The 21,049-nt window shown below is 35.6% G+C and overlaps 1 protein-coding gene across 1 annotated transcript in view; it reads left to right on the top strand.

Annotated features, from left to right (window-relative positions):
* fkbp16 (FKBP prolyl isomerase 16) overlaps window positions 1–19,363 on the top strand; it is a 36,838-nt gene extending 17,475 nt beyond the window's left edge. The window contains exons 4-8 of the mRNA XM_052581880.1: window positions 14,437–14,654; window positions 16,745–16,926; window positions 17,075–17,152; window positions 18,805–18,945; window positions 19,065–19,363. Of these exons, the coding sequence (XP_052437840.1) occupies window positions 14,437–14,654; window positions 16,745–16,926; window positions 17,075–17,152; window positions 18,805–18,945; window positions 19,065–19,151 (706 nt within the window). The 3' untranslated portion in view covers window positions 19,152–19,363. The remainder of the gene's footprint in view (window positions 1–14,436; window positions 14,655–16,744; window positions 16,927–17,074; window positions 17,153–18,804; window positions 18,946–19,064) is intronic.
* Window positions 19,364–21,049: the final 1,686 nt, after the last annotated feature.

Consider the following 21,049-nt stretch of genomic DNA (forward strand, 5'->3'; position numbering starts at 1 on the left):
GGCAGAATACATAATGCCACGAGGCGCATCCTCATCTTACACACTCACACGCACATGCACAGACACACTCGACGGCAGTGAGTCAGACTGAGACGTCAGATCACCGTCACTGGCCCTCAGCATCAGCACACATCCATTACAAGCAAGCATCTGATTACCACACACACACACACACACTAATGGAATGCTTTGCAACATTTTCAGATTAATTAGATTTTATTTAAATGCTCGCTAGTGACAAATTTAAAAAATATAAAAGTGATTAAAACTTTTTAAATATTTTTTCATTTTTATATACTATTATAGTATTTATTAATATATTGGATTGAACCTTTATTGTATATTTTGAGTTTTCAGCTGAATTTTAGTTTCATTTCTAGTCAGTTTGTTTGGTGTATTTAGTTTGTTTGTTTAGTTTTATATGTATATATATATATATATATATATATATATATATATATATATATACATATATATATATATATATATATATATATATATATATATATATATATATATATATATATATATATATATATATATATATATATATAGTTTTAGTTAACAACAAAATAAACAAATAAATCAACTTTTTGATGATATTTCAATAATATGACCAGCACCCTGTAAATTATTGAAGGAATAAACAAAAAAAATTTATATATATATTTATATATATATAAATATATATATATATAAAACGGTTGTGTTTATTCCTTCAAAAATTTACAGGGACCAAATAATAACCATCTCATTATGGCATGAATGCACTGAATTACAATGGTGGTTTTATTGTCCAAAAACTAAAGAAAAATAAAGTCTAGCCACTTATCTAAATAATTATTTGCTTAAATAACCTAAATAATACATTATTTGTAAATGCTAGTAGATACTTAATGGCTGCATCAACATTAAAATCAAACAATATTCTAGTGACCACCATTCCTGGTCTTTCAACACAATCTCAAAAGCCTTAGGTGCTCGCTTGCTAGTGAAAGTTGCTCTCTGGAGATCATGGCAATAAATGCAACCTGCCAACTTGTGAGTGACCAGCTGTCAAGTTCAGTCAGATCCTGGCTATTGGAGCTTTTAAAAATCAAGCCTTGCAGGACCCATCCTTCCTACAGCGATCAGAGGAGGAAGAATGTTGAGGGTCAGACTAATAAGGCTGCTATAATTAGCCTCCCAGATGTGGAGAGTTCCTCCTTGACAACCCCTGACACATCCCCCTCATTAGCAGCAAAGTGTGGCATGGGCACATGGCTCAACCTCATATAAGAGCTATTTACAAGCAATTCAACGGTTAGGTGGAAGACATTGCTAGGAACAGAAGCCTAACCATATATTTGACCAAAAATACCTTTCGTTTTAGTGTAGTCTAAAGGTAAAAACTTCAGATGTTTTCACAGGGGATTGTTCAGAAGCAGGATTTACCATTCCCACTGGTTTAATTATTTTTCATAATGATATGTGTGGCATTTCTTTGATCGTCATTTTCCAGACACATTTCTTATCTTTTCATCCGATTTCATAAGTTGCAGCAACGAGCAAGTGGTTGGGCTTTTTAAAAGAAAGGAAATTAATTTTTGATGAATATGGGTTTCAATGACATGCGTTTCCTTGTCAGAGTATCATACATTAAAGGCAGATCTGCTGGAAGCAAGCTGTGCTTAACTGTCACAAGGATTTTCAATCGTCTTTTGGCGGAATGAGAAAATACCGGAAAGCCTTTTTCCCCAGACACTGCGCGAGATGAACAGAGAGATACAAAGAGACAGTTGACAGAAGACGAGGGACAGGTTGTAGTTTTACTGTGAGACAGACTATTTCTGAAGAAGGGATGATTCGTTTCATTTAGAGGCATAATACTCATCTGTCTGAATTGTCTTTCTTTTTTTTTCCACCACTTGAACATCATTGCACAGAACGTCTCCCTCTTAAATGTTCATTTTCTAAAGAAGTCTGGAGACAGTCTGGGTACATAGTTGAAATCTTTCAGATCTGATTTAACGGCACATTGCTTTGAATCTTAATAATCATGATGAGTCAGGATGCACATTCATTTAAATATTAAACATTACTTTGAGCAATCAGTTGAATAAAACAATAAAGCCTTTGTTTAGAATTGTATTTCAGGCAAGCCAGATATAATATTTAACATTTATACAGCTAGTAAGAAACTCTCCATGGTTAATCCTGACTAAAACACCCTTTATTGCTTTAAGCATGCATACTATTTTCAGTCTGTCATCAAGGCATCATTATTTAATCAAAGGATTATGAGCTACATAATTTACTTTATCTATGTATTACTTTACATGAACCCTTTGAACTAGTTCCCATATTCACATTTCCAAACATGTTTTACGTTTATTGCGTCAGATAATTGAAAGGCAAATACAGTAATGACCTGTAATCAGATCTCAAAGGATAGAGTGAATCTTACATTATGATGATTTCAGATAATGTCTTTAAAGGTGAAGTATGCCATTTTTGTGCCACTAGTGGAGCCAAATTGTAAAAGCTGCATCCAAAATCACGTACTGTCAAGTTTATGTGCTGCATGCATTTAATAAAGAACCTACTTCTAATCTGTTAATAAAATATGTTCTTGAAGTGTGCATACAGATGCAGACTTACTACTTACTGGATCTGTCACATTGTATATATATGACGACTGTTCTCTTATTTATGAATGATGACTACCCATCTGATGGCCTCATGGGATAGTAAGTGTCCCTTGGATGCACAATTCAGATTCTCAGCAGAAGTAGATCATCTGAACAGTTTTTGCCTATTGCTTTATAAATGCTGCATATTCAGTCAAAATACTCATCTGACCTACTGCTTATTAGAAAGTAAGCATATTCAGATTCAGAATGAGTATTATTTTAAACTAAAACGGAAACTAATAAAATGTTTAACTTAAAATAAAAACATGTGATGGAAAAACATTAAATAAGAAATGTTGCACGAGCAGCTTTCTGAAAACTACAATAAAAGCTAAATAAAAAGCTAAATAAAAATAAATAAAAAACCTGAATACAAAATAACAAAAGCACAGCAAAATTACTAATGAATATAAAACACTTTTAGAATTACCTATCTAAAATATGAGTAAATTATGCACAGAATCTGCATTCGAAATTTAATAATGTATAGTAGGTACAGCATTTCAAGTTTGAATCTTGCTTTGTGACCATTAAAAAAAAAAGAATAGTATGAATGTTAGTAGTATAATTTGTATTTGTTATATCAGCCATGTTGTCACTGTCCTGTGACCAGCATCAGTCACATCGCTTCCCTGCCATTCACAAATCCTATTCCCTGGCTTCATGGGACAGTAAATTGTCCATAAGATGCACACAACAGAATTTCGCAGAAAGAAGTAGGTCATCTGGATACTTTTGGCCTACTGTTAATGAAAATGATACATTTTACCTAATGAATTACCTTATATACCTTATGAACTGTTTTTTGCTTACCATTTATTTTGGAAGTAGGCATCCCATGGCTGCTGGTTTGAGCCCCTGCTCAGGACCAGCACATGACCAGCTAAAGACCATCTTAAACCAGCACAAACCAGCAGCCATGCTTCAAAACATACCTTAACCTGCATATGCTGGATTTTTCACCAGGGATATTCAGATGAAGGGATTGTTTTCAAACAGGTTTCTCTGAACACTCGCCTATTCTGCCATTGGTTGGTTAAAAATACAGCTCCACCCTAAAATCACCTCATTGGTTGAGCTGTTGCTGTGTCAGGTTAGTCAAACAAACAGAGCAATGTTTTGATATCACCACAAAGCCAGAGTGTTTACACTTTCAACTTACAAACAACTTACTTAAAGTTGTCTCTTTGCATATTTGACTGTATAAAAGGAAGAAAATTGTATTGCAGAAGTGCAGCAGTGAAAAGCAGCTTTGTACAACAAGGCAGCCTGGTTTGTTGTTGTTCTTTGTCGTGGTTTGAACTCCATTTGGTCACACATCACCATGAAATTTGACAGCTATATATTTAAAGCCCCCATCATACATCCATGTCCCTATTCTATGATTACTATGTTATCAGCCCTCAAAGAAACCTTTACGAGTGGCAGTATACACACACGCACACACAAATACACCAGTAAAGGCCTATAAAACAGGCAGTGGAGCTGGCGCCGGTGGCCGCAGGGTTGAAATTGGGTTGGTTTTAAAGAGCTGAAGAAGCCTGCTCCACATTATGAGCACTTCAGAAGAGCTCTCCCTCAGGCATTGCGCACTTTGCTGCCTTGATTCCTGCTGTTTACATCCTTACTGCCCGGACAGGAGGAGGAAATAAAAACAAACAGTACTGTAAGCATACGAGAAGCAAGTTTCCCATCCAGATATAGTTGTTGTGTAAAGGATTGGCCGTTCTCAGATAACAGACTGTGTCTTATGTGGTCAATGTACAATAGAAGCACAGTTAAAGAGAAAAACATCTGTGACACAGCACTAAATTGAGGAATAAACTTCTGTCTGGACTTTGTGGTGTACCCACTCACGTCTCGGCGGTAGAAGAAAAAACACTGAGCTTGCTTGAATGACATTTGCTTCATAAAGCTCCACAAAGAAAACCCTATGTCCTCCCTCTTAGTACTAAACATATGTGGTACTACAAAGCATTTTTATTGCCAGCATGTACAGTGATAGGTTATTGCCATGGAAACCTCTCAGAGACATTTGTAGGGCATTTCCATCATTTACAGACTCAAATGATAAAAAGCATCTATGATGTCAGAGGCCCGACTGTTTATCTTTTTCTTTTTTCTTCTTCCTCCTTCCATTGCTCTGCTCATTTAGACTGACAAGGTGACTGGCTGACTGACGGCACAATGAGTCAGTGAGCGTCTGGTGTAACCACCACCAAACGGATTGGGATTAGTCCCAAAGAGATGACGCTTACATATTGATTTCTACCCTCAGTGAGCGCACAACTATTTTTGGCATCAGTTACATAAAAGTACAGACTTCGAAATAAATGCCACATCTGGGGACTCACAGTTCCACTTAATTAAAAAGTCTAATAAGCAAGTATGATGTCAGAATGAATACTTTAAAATAATTTCTAGGAAGCATCTGTCTGGTATGAACATATTTTATAGATATAGACAGACAGACAGATAGATATAGACAGACAGACAGACAGACAGACAGACAGATAGAAAGATAGATAGATATAGACAGACAGATAGATATAGACAGACAGACAGACAGACAGACCGATAGATAGATATAGACAGACAGACAGACAGATAGATAGACAGACACACTGACAGACAGACAGATAGATAGACAGACAGACAGACAGACAGATAGATAGATAGATATATAGATAGATAGATAGATCTATATTTTTGACTTTAGTTTTAAATCAACTCATAATATTTCTGAGTAGCAAAATAAATCTAGTGAGATTTTGACTTCTCAAACACTTCATTTTGACTTTACTTTTGCTGCTGCACTTATACTTCAAATCAGAGATAGTCTAGATGCATTCCTGACTGAACCTGAGTTTGTGTCACACTTAACTTGAATGTACGAATATGACCTGAATCCTGCCACCTTTAATAGCCCTCCTGATGTTTGTGAGCGTCACCTGAAACGCTCATCTGTTCTCCCACAGTATACAGTCTCCCACGCTGCACTCTGTCTCATCTCTATAGCAACTGCCAAAGCTCTGACCCCTTCCTTTTTTGAGTAACTATCAGCGTGTCTAACCAAACCCTTCTCTGAAAACTCCACTCCATCCAAAGCTCTGCCATCACGAAACCACAATGGCTGTTTTTACCCAGGCTGGCCTGGACACATCCAAAATAAGAACCAGTAAATGCCTTGACTGGATCAGAGCGGGTATGACGCCGTCCTCTTGATGAGTGGTGATACGTTGTGGCTCCAGCATAAAACAAAACAGTCATTCAAGCTCACTTGTGAAAAACAATTACTCTTTGGCAGAACTTAAAGGGATAGTGTCATAATTTATTCACCTTCATGTCGTTCCAAAACTTTCCGTGCCACTTTCTGTCCACTGTGGAAATAAAAAGGAGACATTTTGAAAAATGTTCATGTGGCTCTTTTCCACAATGAAAGTGAAGGGGAACAAGTGATTGTCAGGCTCCTAAAATGATTTTCATGCTGATCAAGGTTCCATTTATCTGAACAAATCTACAATAAAATCATTAATATTGTGATATATTAATTTTAAAATGTAATTGGCAACACTTCAGTATGGAGACAAATTCTCAATAACAAACTGGCTGTTTATTAGTGCTTAAAGCACATGGTCTGCATTGCTAATCCTATAGATAAACTTAAGAACTACCTTAATAAGCAGCAAGGTAGAAGTTTATTGAGGCAAAAAGTCATAGCCAATGGTTTGTTAATGGTGAAAACTGGACTTTTAAATAAATTGTGACCATACAATCCATTCCTGTAAAAGCAAAGCTGAAATTTCAGCAGCCAGTACCATCAGTGTTAACTGATCTTCAGGAATCATTCTAATATTCTGATTTAGTGTTTAAGAAACATTCATGTCAATGTAGAAAACAGCTGTGCTGCTTAATAGTTTTGTGGAAACAGTGACACTTTCCGTCAGGATTCTTGATGAACAAAAAGCATTTTTTTATTACATTATAAATTCTTTACTGTCACTTACTGTATCTTTGCTAAATAAAAGTATTTTATTAACAAATATAATAAAAGTATAAAAAGAATTTATTAAAAAAAATACAAAAAGGACTTCATAAAAGTAATAAATCTATTAAGATATTTAAAAAATAGTACCAAAAACCCCTTAAAACTCCAACATAAAAAAGCTAGCATAGCAGACAGTTAACAATAACAAGTTCCCCCTTTTCTCATCTTGCTCAAAAACAGCATTATTTCAACATGTACTCTCCCTATCCAGTCACAGTGAAAGCATGCTGGGATCTAGAAATCCCCTGCCCAGTTTCAGCAATATTACATTAATGCCAACGAACATCATTCATGTAGTCCCAATGCAAAATGGATCATAAACTGCAATTTAAGTGGATCTCATGCAATAAAATGTTCATATATAAATGTCTGAAAATAGTGTTGTATTAGCATTCAAATTCAGCAAGCAGCAAAAACATGCCTTTTGTAGAACAAAGATTTAGACAATATGGAACGAGCGGAACAATCAAGAGTTGTTTCTGGGTCTCACACTTTTCTAAAGATAAAGACCACTGTGACTTTGAGAGGTCCCAGGTTTTTTGGGAGGGGTTTGTTGTGAATTTAGGGTTAGGAGAGTTTCAGGACCTTTTTCTCATTTTAGGCTCCTCTTTAGGCTCCTCTGTGCTCAGATCAGCCCCTGAGGACCAATCAGCCCTGAGGGTTTATACACGGGCCCTTTACAACTTCCCTGCCACCTAAATTTCTCCTGTTTCAAGTCCTCAGGGCTTCATCAAATACTCGCATTTCCCATTAATGCTGGCTGGAAAACAGATATGTGCAATGGACCATGGGAATTATGCAATATCTCATTTATCAGCCAGGAGCTTTTTACAGATTTGAGGACATGAACTATGATATGAGGACAGATCCGTGCTGTTCGGTAGGAGAATCACACTTTTGAGTTTCAAAAGCTGAAGAAGAAACGTTCACACTGTTGCATGATCTTCTTTGAGGTCATTTATAGCTTTCTTCATTAGTTTACTGTTTTGAAATGAGTAAGGTGTCTAACCTACATATCTTAAAGTGTATTTCAATCAGCTTGAGACTGTGCTGGATATTCAAAATCATTTGCGTTAAGTCACAATAATCTGGTTCTATGTGTCTTTATCTGTAAACGTGTCAGTGCATGTGATATGAAAGGAGCCATACCTTTTAAAAAAAAAAAAAGCTACATCTGTCAAAAAAGACAGCAAGCAGGTGGTAGCAGTGACCTGAATTAATTGAAACATGACTCAAGCCTTCACAAAGAAAATGTATTAGCTGTTTGGTCCAGCAAATCATGACTCACAGGTGGAGTTTCAATTCAAACTTATCACGGACCCCATTAAACGCCTAGACCGGGAACCCAATTAGCATTATCACAATACCTGACTGATGATTCACACTCATGATCAAAGTGAGATCATCCAGTGTTCTCAATGTCAATTTGCTCGACCTGGAGGAAGCCCAATTCCTGCCATTTGTTTAATAGGGATGCTTTGTCTGCAAAATGCAAGGGTTATTAGTTGCGATATTAAAGGCTTCTTACATCTGCATGCAAGACATGCTTTTAAATGTGCCAGGGGAGCACTTAGAGCAAAGATTATATGTCACGCCATATGGTATTCTCTTCTTAGATACAAACACAAGGCGATGCAGAGTTTGCGCCAAGTGAACTGTTTTTTTTTTTTTGCTTTTTGTTTTTATTACATTGAGGACATTCTGGTAATTCCGGGAAAAATTCCCCTAGATTCTTATATGCACTTCTTAATATAACTCAATAGCCTTACTTTATAAACTATAATTATAAACTATAATAAATTCATACAGCAGAACAGGATCTGTGTGTGGACCAGCCCAGTGTTGTGTTTTGACAAGTTGGACAAGTCACAACAGATCTAAGTAATCAACTAGAACTAAAAGGTCACAAGAACATTCAAAACAAGGACTGCACAATATTTTGTGTGAGTGTGTGTGTGAATCATCAGTCAGTTATTATGAAAAAAAATTATATATATATATATATATATATATATATATATATATTAAGAACAACAATAAAATTGTTGTTTTATATAATAATAATAAAAAGTAATAATAATAATGTTACTATTGTTATTATTATTAATGCTGTTGTTGTTTTTGTTGCTGTCGTATTGTTATTATCATGTTGTTGTTGTTACAATTAAATATTACAAAACAAATATTTCTTATTTAATTTCATATTTTTATTTAGTAATACTACTATTATTATTACTAAATAGAAAAGAGAAAATTTGAAATGTTACTACTGTAGTACTTTTCACTTTTCTTTTAAAATTACAATACTATATTAGTTTATTATATCTCAATATCTTATTATCTGTCTTTTTATATCTTATTATCTGTCTTAATTTTACCATTTTCAAATATTAAACTACTGAACATTTAGCCAGAAAACCAAAATAAGGGGTTATATGCCATTACATTTAAAGTACAAGATAATTTAAAATAGTAGATTTTATGTACAATATTTAATCTTGTGTTATCATATTAATAATAGCTATGTTATTATTAAAATAAAATATTTAATAATAGCACTTGCATTTTTTATGTGTTAAAATGTGGCACTCATTCTCCCTACAGTGGATAAAAAAGCATGTGTTGTTTTGTAATTTGTCCATTAACTATTATGAGCAGAAGTGAATCATGCCACGGCAAGGGTCGTGGTTACAGGTGATGGACTCTTTCCACTTACCAGATCCTCCTTTGATAACAACACATAAAGAACATAGACACTCACTTCCACACAAAGAAACAGAAATAGTCACTGAAAAGGAGAAAAAGAAATGCCAAAATGTCAGTGTGTCAATAACAAAGACCATGCTTCTCTTTTCATTGCATAGCTTGCTTTTCTTATTGCATAATATGTGCAATGATAAAGAGTCAATCTTGACACAAGACTAGCCATAGCAAGATAAACAAATACAGCACAAATCTGCAAGACCAAGGCAGTCTCTTTCTGCAGAGAGAGAAGTGCTTGGTTATGGTATCAGGGATGGTTTATTTCTTGTTAAGTCTACAACAGTACAATGTGTGATATCCCAGAGTGCTCTGTTCAAGCATAGTGCCAGGTTACATAATGAATACTTTGACCTCTTGAGAAATGAAGAAGGGAGATGAACGCTTTTGCTAGATTTGGTCAGCATGTTATGATATGAACGGCTCTGTTCTGGTTCATTGCCATTTTCCTGTGACCTGAGAGAAAAGCATATTTACTGTTGCATATGTCTATTGTGTATGGTCATATGAGGCCGTTTTGCCTGTGTTGTGGAAAACTCTCATTCATATCAATGTAAACATTGTTTTCCCTCCTTGGATTAGCTACTGTACAGAGAGGGTTGAAATTAAAGTGAATCGTAGCCTGAAGCGTTGCACTGAGCCAACAGATCGATTACTAACAAACTCTACCTCAGATGAACTTAATTTTATATATTCAGTGGAAGAGAGAGAGAGAGAGACAATCAGTCCACTTTAGACATTCTAACAACTATATGTTTGCTGCTACGTATCAAATTACTCTCATAATTTACAACTGCATGTTAACGAACTCTCAAAAGAGTATTAGTAAACTATTAGGTTAGGGTTAGTTGAAGTTATGTTCTTGAAAGTTATAGTCTGTAGGGTGACCATAAATAAAGTGTTAGCAGATACTAAGCAGATAATCTACTAATACTCAAATCACTAATAGTTGGCATGTGGTTGAAAAAGGTCTGCATTGTTAGCAGATTGTCAAAAGTGGACAACTGAACTAAAGTTTTACCCCCAAAAAAAATTCAAACAAGAATTGCATTTCTAGTCTCTTTGTCAGATCCATTGTGTCATTATGTGCTTATTTTAGCAAACAAATAAGAATCTAACCAAAGAAAGAAAATGTGAATTATTATCATTTGCAACCCATTTTACTTTTTACAATGTGACATATTTCCTAATTGAAAAATGGGCGTTAAATAGCAGAATGGAGCCAAACCAAATGCTACCCATAAACCCTTGTGGCCTTTAGCGGGGGAAAAGAGTTTGTTTTATAGAAAGAGGAAGTAAATAAATATTGATCAGGAAAAAAATTAAAGGGATAGTTCACCCAAACTTAAAATTCTCTCATTAATTACTGACCCTCATGTCACTCCAAACCGGAAGATCTTTCTGACCCACATAGACAGCAAGGTAACGTACGCGTTCAAGACCAAGAAAGATATAAGGACATCGCTACCATAGTCCATGTGACATCATGGTTCAACCATATTTTTATGAAGCTATGAGACACACACACACACACACACACACATCCCTAGATGCTAAGGGGCTCATAACTCCCCAGCTGTGCAAGACATCTCAAGACACGGTAAGAGAGAAGCAAAGAGGTGACATGACTGGGATCAAGCCTGCACTGGCTGCCTGACCCCTAGAGACACACAAACACACATAAACGTGTCAATACACTACGCAGCTGAAATATACATGAGGTGACATATAACCAAGCTATCACCTTACGACCGCTTCGCACGCCAATGACAATGTAGGTTCAGTGACTTGATCTCATTTCACTGTGGAAGGTAGAAAGTGTGCTGAACCTTAGAGGTGTTATTGTTATAATCTGCTCTGATATCACGTACAAACAATGTTACTGACTGTCCTTAGTTCAAAACACCGACAAAAAGCTGATATTATTAAAAGTAGTGAGAACTAGTTTTATGGTTTTAAGTATAACAAAATGCACAGATAAGGATTATATGACACACACTTTCTCTTTTGCAAGATGTGAATCTCAGTATGTACACACTTTAGATATACATGTATCGCCTTAAACTAAACTGTATATATGAAGAGTTTTCTCAACCCGTGATATAAACTTTAAGCAACAGCTGTCAAGTATCAATGAAAACTGATCAAATATTTACCTGACATTTTTCCTTCTGTCCTTCTTTCCAATCACATCCTAAAGTGATTGATTAACTGATTAAATGGACCCTGAACAGCATCTTGGCAAGCATCCACAGATTAACACACACTTGCTCTCTCTCTCTCACACACACACACACACACACACACACACCTGTGAATGAACAAATAAACATGAACATACACAAGGCTGTAATATCCTGTTCAATTTACATTACAATAATGGCCGCTGTTTTTGAAAGATATTGGTGGCAAAAACCTTCAGGCATTATGATGTATTTTTTCTATTTCATTTTTGTTTATAATGTTTATAATTCAAATGTTGAATATTTAATCAACTGGTAATAATTGAATGTCCCAAGATACCTTAACGCAAATCTTCTCTGTACGTTAAATTATACTGAAAGACAAATCACAGTGTTACCATACAAATACAAAACACCATCAGGGTAACTAAACATTGCATCTAATACTGTAACCAATAACTAAACTAATTAGAAACATATATTCACTTCAAATAAAATTTAATTAATTATTATTTATGAATTTAAATGTTATTTGATAATCATTTTAATAAAAAAAAACTAAAAAAAACTTCAATTTTTAAATGGAAATGTGGGAATAATAATAATTAAAATGTCATTTATTCATGTGATGAGAAAGGTTCAGCTGCCATTACTCCAGTTTTCAATGTCACATGATAATTCAGAAATAATTTTACTATGCTGATTTACTGTTTGAAAAACATTTCTTAATATTAATATGTTGAAAGCAATTGTGCTGCTTATGTTGAGGAATGTTGTGATACTGTACATTAGGATTCTTTAATTTGAATTCAAATGTTCTCTATTGTAACTTGTGATTTAATAACAACGGTAGTATATACATTATTTCATACTTCTACAAAAAGAAAAGAAAAGAAAACAGTAGTTATACATGTCTGTAATTTTAAATCACTAACATGTTTTATAGCATTTTAACATTCTTTTTATCCTGTTTAGATTACTAAGAGATTACAGAGTTACCATTCACGTTGCTTCTGATTATAGTGAAATTGTGTGTGTGTTTCATGCTTCTCTCTAAGTTGCACAAACCTACAGTTGCATGTTATCTAGTTACACTGAAGAGGCCTTGGATTTACTTCAGCTCACCAGCTGACTCTGATATTAATACTCCAATTTACTGGAATACCATGAACTTTACTGGAAACCTCCAGCTGTACAAACATGCATGTTTGAACTGAAAAACGTCAGACTGTGTCAATCTTGCAGGTTAGAAACCTTCACACCAGGCTTGATCTGGTTTAATCTCATGAGAACATACTTAATAAAAGTGCACAGTGAAATCGACTCTTGTTTCAGGCCTTTTGTCAGTCTATTGATTTATGTGTGGTCACGTGACCAAGTTCTGAGAGTAATAAGGCTAGATATGGTTGTGTGGGAAAGGTTGTATATCCCATGGACCCCAGGGATATCTTCTGTTCAGCTCCTGAAATGCCTCTGTCAGCCCGAACAAGTTCACGATCTTAGACCGCCTTCTGCAGAAAATGCTGTAGGCAAAGGGAAATAAAATCAATGGTGTAACATATTATTATCATTACCATGTGTGGATGGGAAATGAGTTCTGTAAGTAATATCTTACAAAACATGAAACAGATTTGGCAAAATGCTGTTTTGAAACCACTGCCTTGGATGATAAATACAGTATTGACAGAAGTATTGATGTGCTAAGAGATGTGACAGAAGAGATGCATCAAGCAGTCAATCAGAGAGAAAGAGGGATGCTTGCCATTTGTGATGGGCTGAGTTATCAGGTATTTCTCCCTGGAATTCATAATATGTTTGTTTTTAAACTTTAATATGATTCACTTAGATTTAAGGAACTTATTTTAAATTTTAAGGTTACCTCTGAATTTACTATGCTTTTCACACATAATTCATTGGAGTTCCACGGAACACAACATTCTAACTCAGCAAAACATACAGGTTAACTTCAGTATGTGTTTTCCAGAGGAGGAAGAGTGGAGTTTTGTGTCTTGGTGTGTGTGTGTGTGTGTGTGATAGCTTTTTACAGTGTTTTCACAACAATGCTCTGAGAATATCACAGAGAAATAGTCTGCAAGAGCATATGGTCTTCTAATGAGGCCTTTGCCAGTACTAAAGTTCAAATCTGGGCAAAGTGAAGACAGCACACACACAATGGATATGAGCCCATTGCCTCTCAACAGGCAGCAGGCAGTCAGTGTTCAAAACAGCAGTTCTACCATTCCTCTCGCTCTCTCTCTCTCTCTCTCTCTCTCTCTCTCTCTCACACACACACACACACACACACTTTTCCATTCTTAAACAAAAGCAACCACAGTACCACAGCACAAAAATAACAGACTTACTCTCCTTATACTTTAAAAGAGGAGAGACAGAATAAAAATAGCTTCCACAAACTGCCAACATCTCCGAAACGGTCTAACGCTAATTGAAGTACAGAAGAAAAGCAGCCAGAAATCAGGGAGAAACCAAACACAAGATAGATAGCTCTGATAGCCAGCTATCTCTTTAAAGAAACATATAAATAGATATATCAATAGATTATAATCAATAGATGGATATTTCTAGGAAGCACCTGTCTGGTATGAACCTATTTTATACTGAAGGCATCTTTAAAGAGGGAGAAAGATTGTCTAGATGAATGTCTTAACCTGGACAGACAGACAGACAGACAGATAGACAGACAGACAGATAGATAGATAGATAAATCTTGTGATTAAATGCTGCTTCATTGCTGTATATGTTTTATTTGCAGGGAGCCTGATATACCAGCCTGGGCTCCTCTCCTGTATCAGCTGCAACTCCTAGACTTCAGAGAAAAGCCGGACCCCCTTTCACTGCCCATCCCCGAACGGATCCGCATCGGCAACCAGAAACGAGAGCGAGGCAACTTCTACTTCCAAAGGGAGGAGTACAGCATGGCAGCCCAGGCTTACCTCATGGCTTTAGACATGCTTACGACACGCACATATGGTAATCCAAACCACAGTGCCCTTCAAACACCTGTGTCATAATGCAGGAACATGCCAGAACATGCACAAACCCTTCATGCGAATAAATGTATAAGGGCACAGATCTCAACAACAGGAAATGTTTTGATAATAGACTATTTATAAAAATGAATTATAATATTATATTATAAAGTAGCTAAATTCTGGGGACAATACATTACACACAGGCACGCACGCACGCATGCACATACACACACATACATATACATATATATATATATATATATATATATATATATATATATATATATATATACACACATCTATATACACACACACAAACAATCATACATACATACATACATACATATATATATATATATATATATATATATATATATATATATATATATATATATACACACACACACACACACACACACACACACACACACACACACATATATATATATATATATATATATATATATATATATATATATATATATATATATGGCTTCATCTATATGAAGTCATCTAACAAATCGTTCAGTATAGAAAAACCCTAAAGTAGCTCTCAATTCAGAGCAGTTCTAGCAGCTCAGCAGCTAATCTATTTGATCAATAATCATGTCATAGGAATGCTCAGTCATGTCTGCAAGCTGTGACCACCCCGAGTAACGCTCTTATTAAACCCTACGCTAATCAAACGTAATAAATCTACATGTTATTTCCACCTCCTTAATCATGGTAATTGCTGGAAAGCCTGGTCCATCTTGAGAGGAACGTTTGACAGTAATGAGACAGTAAAGTGCAAATCACCGCTTTGGATTACAGACACTGATAATGACCACACATGCAGAAGTGATCTCCACATCGCCACAGTCTCCGCTGACCACTCAAGCATCACATATTAGACTCTCCTTCATTTTCTACGCAATATATTTCTACATTCATATATTTCTCTCTCATTAGCCACTAAATAGTATTTTTTTTTTTATTATTTAGAGAAAATGTTTTGTAGCAAACAAACACAAAGTCCTTCTGCATACAGTGATATTTTATTAAAAATGTTAGTGTAGGCTATTTTGTAATTTGCAATCACTAACCCATGCACAAAATATATATTAGCAAGCTTTACAAGTCCAAGCTTTTCCCATCGAACGTGTTTACATCCAATTTCCTTGCTTTTCCATTGTAAACACCTGCTAGATTGACTTCTTAAACTACTCTCGCACATATGACATGGCATTCTAAAAAAGTGTCGCTTAGAATAAAATAAATTAACTTAAAAAAAATTCAAACAAGACCTTTTTTTTTTTTTTTTTTGCATGACATGTCTTGCATTATACGTTTTAATCGCAAAAACACATTCTGTGCCAACTCGTTATATATTGACTCCCAAATATCTGTGGCCGAGTGCAGTTAATATGAGTTAATAATGAGTTATGCCTACCTACATTTATGCACAATATTGCCAGGTAACTGTCTGTTATCCAAGCTACACCACTGTAGGCCTACATCAAATCATACTTTTTTCTCTGAGAAACAAACAATACGTTGTTCCCAAATCAGTTGTTGAAGGGTTTACTGATTGACTGGTCCCTGAATGAACCAGTAGCTATTATTGAACAAATCGGTTAAGTGAATGATTCAATAGCCCACTAAAAAAAAGTCACTTGTTTAGTTCCTAAGTGAATCAATATTTTTAAACAAATGGACTAAATGAATGAATCAATTAATTACTTTTCTCCTAAAGACTTGATGCTTGTCGCCACCTACTGGTTTAAATTCAATTCAAAACTTTTTAAGCCAGCAACGGAACGTAAGTTTTTAAGTTGAAGTTGTTGTTGGTTTTCTACAGTGAAATCCCTACCACAAATGAACAGACTGACAGTCTCTGGAACAAACAGTGCAGTTGAACTGTTATATCAGCACTGTTAGAACACTGCTCGACCAATCAGATTTTAGGCCACTGGCTAGTGTACAATTCCATTTACACTGGATTGATCCATAAGCAAACACATTTTTAATTGTGTTTAAGGTTTCCTTTAGTGTTGTACATTGCCACAGCGTGGTTATAAGAGGCTGTACAATTGTGTCCTCCTGTAGACAGTCAAAGCTGTGCGGCAGAGGAGGAAGAAGAGGAGGTGAACGACTATCGGGTAAAGTGTCTGAATAACTTGGCAGCAGCGCAGCTGAAGCTTGGACAGTTTGACGAGGCGCTGCACACCAGTCGAGATGTGCTGTTTCTGGATCCCCAGAATGTCAAAGCGTTATTCAGGAAAGGGAAGGTATGGACACATTTCTTTAAACAAACAAGGCACTGAGATAATTTACAGTTCATACATGATGAGGTTTATATTTCCATCTGGATTGCACATTTTACGAAAACAAAGAGTCATATTTATTGTAATCTGGTGATGTAAAATGTGTCTGCAGCTTTTATCAGACAGAGGTGAGTATGAGGAGGCCATGGAGACCCTGAAAAAGGCTTTGAAACTGGAGCCGTCCACTAAGGTGAGAGGCGTAACCGTATCTCCTGAACACGTCTAAATTTCACATGAGCTGGCAACAGAAAATCCCATTAGCAGCTATTTACAGATCAACTGACCTTTGGGAAAAACCTGGCCTAACAGGAACGGTGTTATTTATTTCAAATTCAACGCCAACTCTTGCTCACTGTGGGTCAAGAATGAAGTGTGTGTATTGAAGCCAAAAGGTGCTTTATAATATTATGTTTATGATTATATTTCCGATATTCATTAGTAAATACCTTCCAAAATGATTTTGAACGAGTACCAAAACAGAGAATGCATTCTGGATCTATTTTAGGCAAAAACAATAACATTAGAGTAACAGTTTTCAAATATGTTTGCATTTCATAAACATATCTCAGTTTCCTGACCGCCAAGTCTATTTGAACATTCAATACAAATTTAAGACAAGGAAGTGAAAACCTGTGCTGAGAAATTCCACTCAACCTACGAGTGCATGCAAACAATATTTGAGTGCGCATGCAAATTTTTGTTTCTAGAGCTAGACTCTAATAATATCTGAGAGTGAGTTTTGTGCTGTGTTACAATCCACAGAACCAAAACCTGTTCTGTCACGCCTTTGAGGATAGTTAGTCTGTCAAATCCTCCGAGCAGCCACCAAGATTAGAGCTGTCTGGAGCCAGTACACGGACACAAAGTTATACACACACACGAGTGTGCACGCCTTCCAGTAATAAAGTGAATCAGCACTGTATACACTGTGTTTTTAGCACATTCTGACCTCAGGTCCCCTCACACTCTGCTTTGACCCAGAGTGCTCACGGTGAAGAGTTAGCCTTGTCTAGACCAAACTAAAATATCTCCTGCTCCTATAATGACACCCCGTCTGGATGGCTGGGCAAAAGGGAAACATTCCCTCAGGAGAGAACTCATTGCAAAATTCAAATTAGGATATAGAGAGATGGCACGGGGTGGAGAACGTGGTAATACACGTGCTGCTATATACTTCTCTAAAGTGTAAACTCTGGGCTAATGGCTTTTGATTAAAATACACGTGTAGGCCTATGTAAATCTTTACTCACTATAAAGTGGTAGGCCTATATTCCAAGGAAAACATTAAGGTTTTACATTCATAATCTCCATGGTGTTAAAGTAGAAAATAGGCTATAAAAAAGCTCAGTAAAGAGATTTCAGTCACATACCAGGTTCTCGCACTGATAACAGAGTTCATTCACATTTATAATACACTACTACATGATAAACACATTTAAGTGTTTACATTTTAAGAGAGCAGCTCACTCTCGTCTTTTACAAACAACAACAAAAATTCGTTTATGCTTTTCTGAAAATTAATAAACAAACTCCTTATTAATATGAAATTTACAGTTGAGATGAAGCGATATTACCCTATAAACAAGTCAATCATTCATGACGGTCCTGAAATACAGCTTGCAGACAGTGAAAGGGCGCCATCTGTTGGTCAAAGATAGAAAGTGCAGGACCACCTTATTTTTTTCACAGAGCTGTAGGCTACAATGTTCAACCATTAAAAAAAAGTTTTATATTTTATAAAATTATTTAAGTTTTATACGTTTTTTTTTTTTTTTTTTGCATTACGAATTAGCAATTTGAATGCTAATATATATTTTTTTCTTCATAATGTATTTTTTATAGGCTATTCATGCTGAACTGTCAAAGTTGGTAAAAAGACAGGCGGGGGAAAGTGAGACGCAGAGCTGGCAAGCTAAACCAGCTCAAATGTTCGGCGAAAACATAGCGCCCTCTCTGACACCTCCTCCCAAAAAGAAGCCGTTTGTAAGTGACTGACTACCGCCTAGTGGAGAGAATCAAAGTGGAGTAAAAGGCCTTTTAAAATGTGCCAGAGCTGGCGTCCAAGTGCCGCCTTTGTTTGATCTCGTTTCTTACTCTTTCAGGGAATTTCTTGGAAGTTTCTGCTTGGAGCTCTGGTGGTGGCCTTGGGCAGTTTAGTCACATCTGTGGTCCTGACCGCACGGAACTAGCTCTCTCGACCTACTTGCAAATTAACTTCAAGTCGCACAAACATTCCACAGAGCTGCTCAGGGACGGAGGAAAAATGCATTGAACTGTAGAGCAGCTGTATGGGCGGCTCTACCGGTGGCACACCGACTTATGCAAAACAGAATGTACGCACAGACACAAGGGCAAGGCAAATGCATTTAAAATACTTGCAATAAAAACACCAGTATCATTATGTTTGGCGTTTTGTTTTGCTTCCTTCTACATTCAGGGGAACATCTGCCATTAAATCACTATGTTAGAAATGTCAGGCATGATAAATACAAAACGTGTGCAGAAATGAAAAAGCAACAAGAAATCAATATTAGGCTACATTTGCAACCGAAATGCTGCAGAAAACTACATTCAAATTATAGATGAGCAATACGGCTATACAACAAATTAATGAACTGTTCCTTAGCTATATATTTCATCTGTTTGTTGACAAAAGGACTAACAGAATAATAATAAAAAATAATAATAAATATATAAAGCAGCATACAATATAATATAATACTATTAGAACTGTTTCATGATACATTTCAATATATTATAATAAATAAAATATACATAATTACCACAATTAACATAAACATTTTCTCTGAAGTTTTTTTATTGGGTTCTTAATTAAAGAAATAAAGACATTGTGGTTAGATAAACATGCAGCTTTGTCATAATTACAGCTGAAATACCAGTGGAAATATATTACCTCAAATGGGGAGTTGTTTGAATATTGTGTTGGACTATGGGTAAAAAATGCTGAAAACCAATAGATTAGCTATATGAATATTATTATTATTTTTTGTGAAAGAACGTGCAATAACGAATCATGCATAGTGAATGCCACTAGGGGAAAAAATGCATTAGGAAAGTAAATAAGGTCCGTTTTGATTTCATGTTGACTTTACAGCTGCTCACAGAAATGTAACTACATCCGGCCTTGAATACTAACCCACACAATTACTCTGGCACTCCAGGGTTCAGTTTCCTGGGTATGAGCATTACTCTGTCCTCCTCCACACTCTGGTGCTCCTGTAAACAGACTGAATGGTGGTGACTCATCTGTACAGAAGATCTAATATGATGGCTGATTAATCTGTTGTTGCCCAAACCAGTTGGTGTGACATGTTGGATGAGAATCACAGATTCTGTTGCTGACTGTTGTATCATGATGCAGGCATTGTCTCTGAACAGCGCAGGTGGCATATCTCAGATGAATGGCTGAAGTGTCAGTTCTGCGTTGCTTTGCTTTGGTCATTAGAGTGCCCAATAAATAAATAAAATACAGAAATGTGTGTTTTATTTGATGGCTGTTTTTTTAAGGTGACCTAAATTGTCTAAAGCAGTTGTTCAGCAAACATAGCAGGGATCTATATATATATATATATATATATATATATATATATATATATATATATATATATATATATATATATATATATATATATATATATAAAGCATTAAATACTAACTAAAAGTTTAGATATTTCTTATTTTACTTCACCCCAAAATCAATAAAAAAATTTTTTTTTTTATTATTGTTGTTGTTGTTATTATTATTATATTTTATTTGCTAACTGTAGCACGTGGGCATCATCATTCATCCTTTTTTTTTTATTGATTTAATATCAAGGAAACGATGTCACAAACATATCAACACCACATCTGCAATTACCAAAAATACAGTTAAAATGTATTTATACTGTTTCCTTTATTATTATTATGATAAACCTAAAACTATATATACGTACATTTTTTTAATTAAATGCTATAAAAACATAACCAACTCTGCCTCACACAATGTCAGTTTCACCAATGACAACATTCCCCGTAGCTGACGTCACATGTCGCATCCAATCAAATGACTGCCTCCTGTGCTGAA

Source organism: Carassius gibelio, chromosome B18, assembly GCF_023724105.1.
Source record: "Carassius gibelio isolate Cgi1373 ecotype wild population from Czech Republic chromosome B18, carGib1.2-hapl.c, whole genome shotgun sequence".
Lineage (NCBI taxonomy): Eukaryota > Metazoa > Chordata > Actinopteri > Cypriniformes > Cyprinidae > Carassius > Carassius gibelio.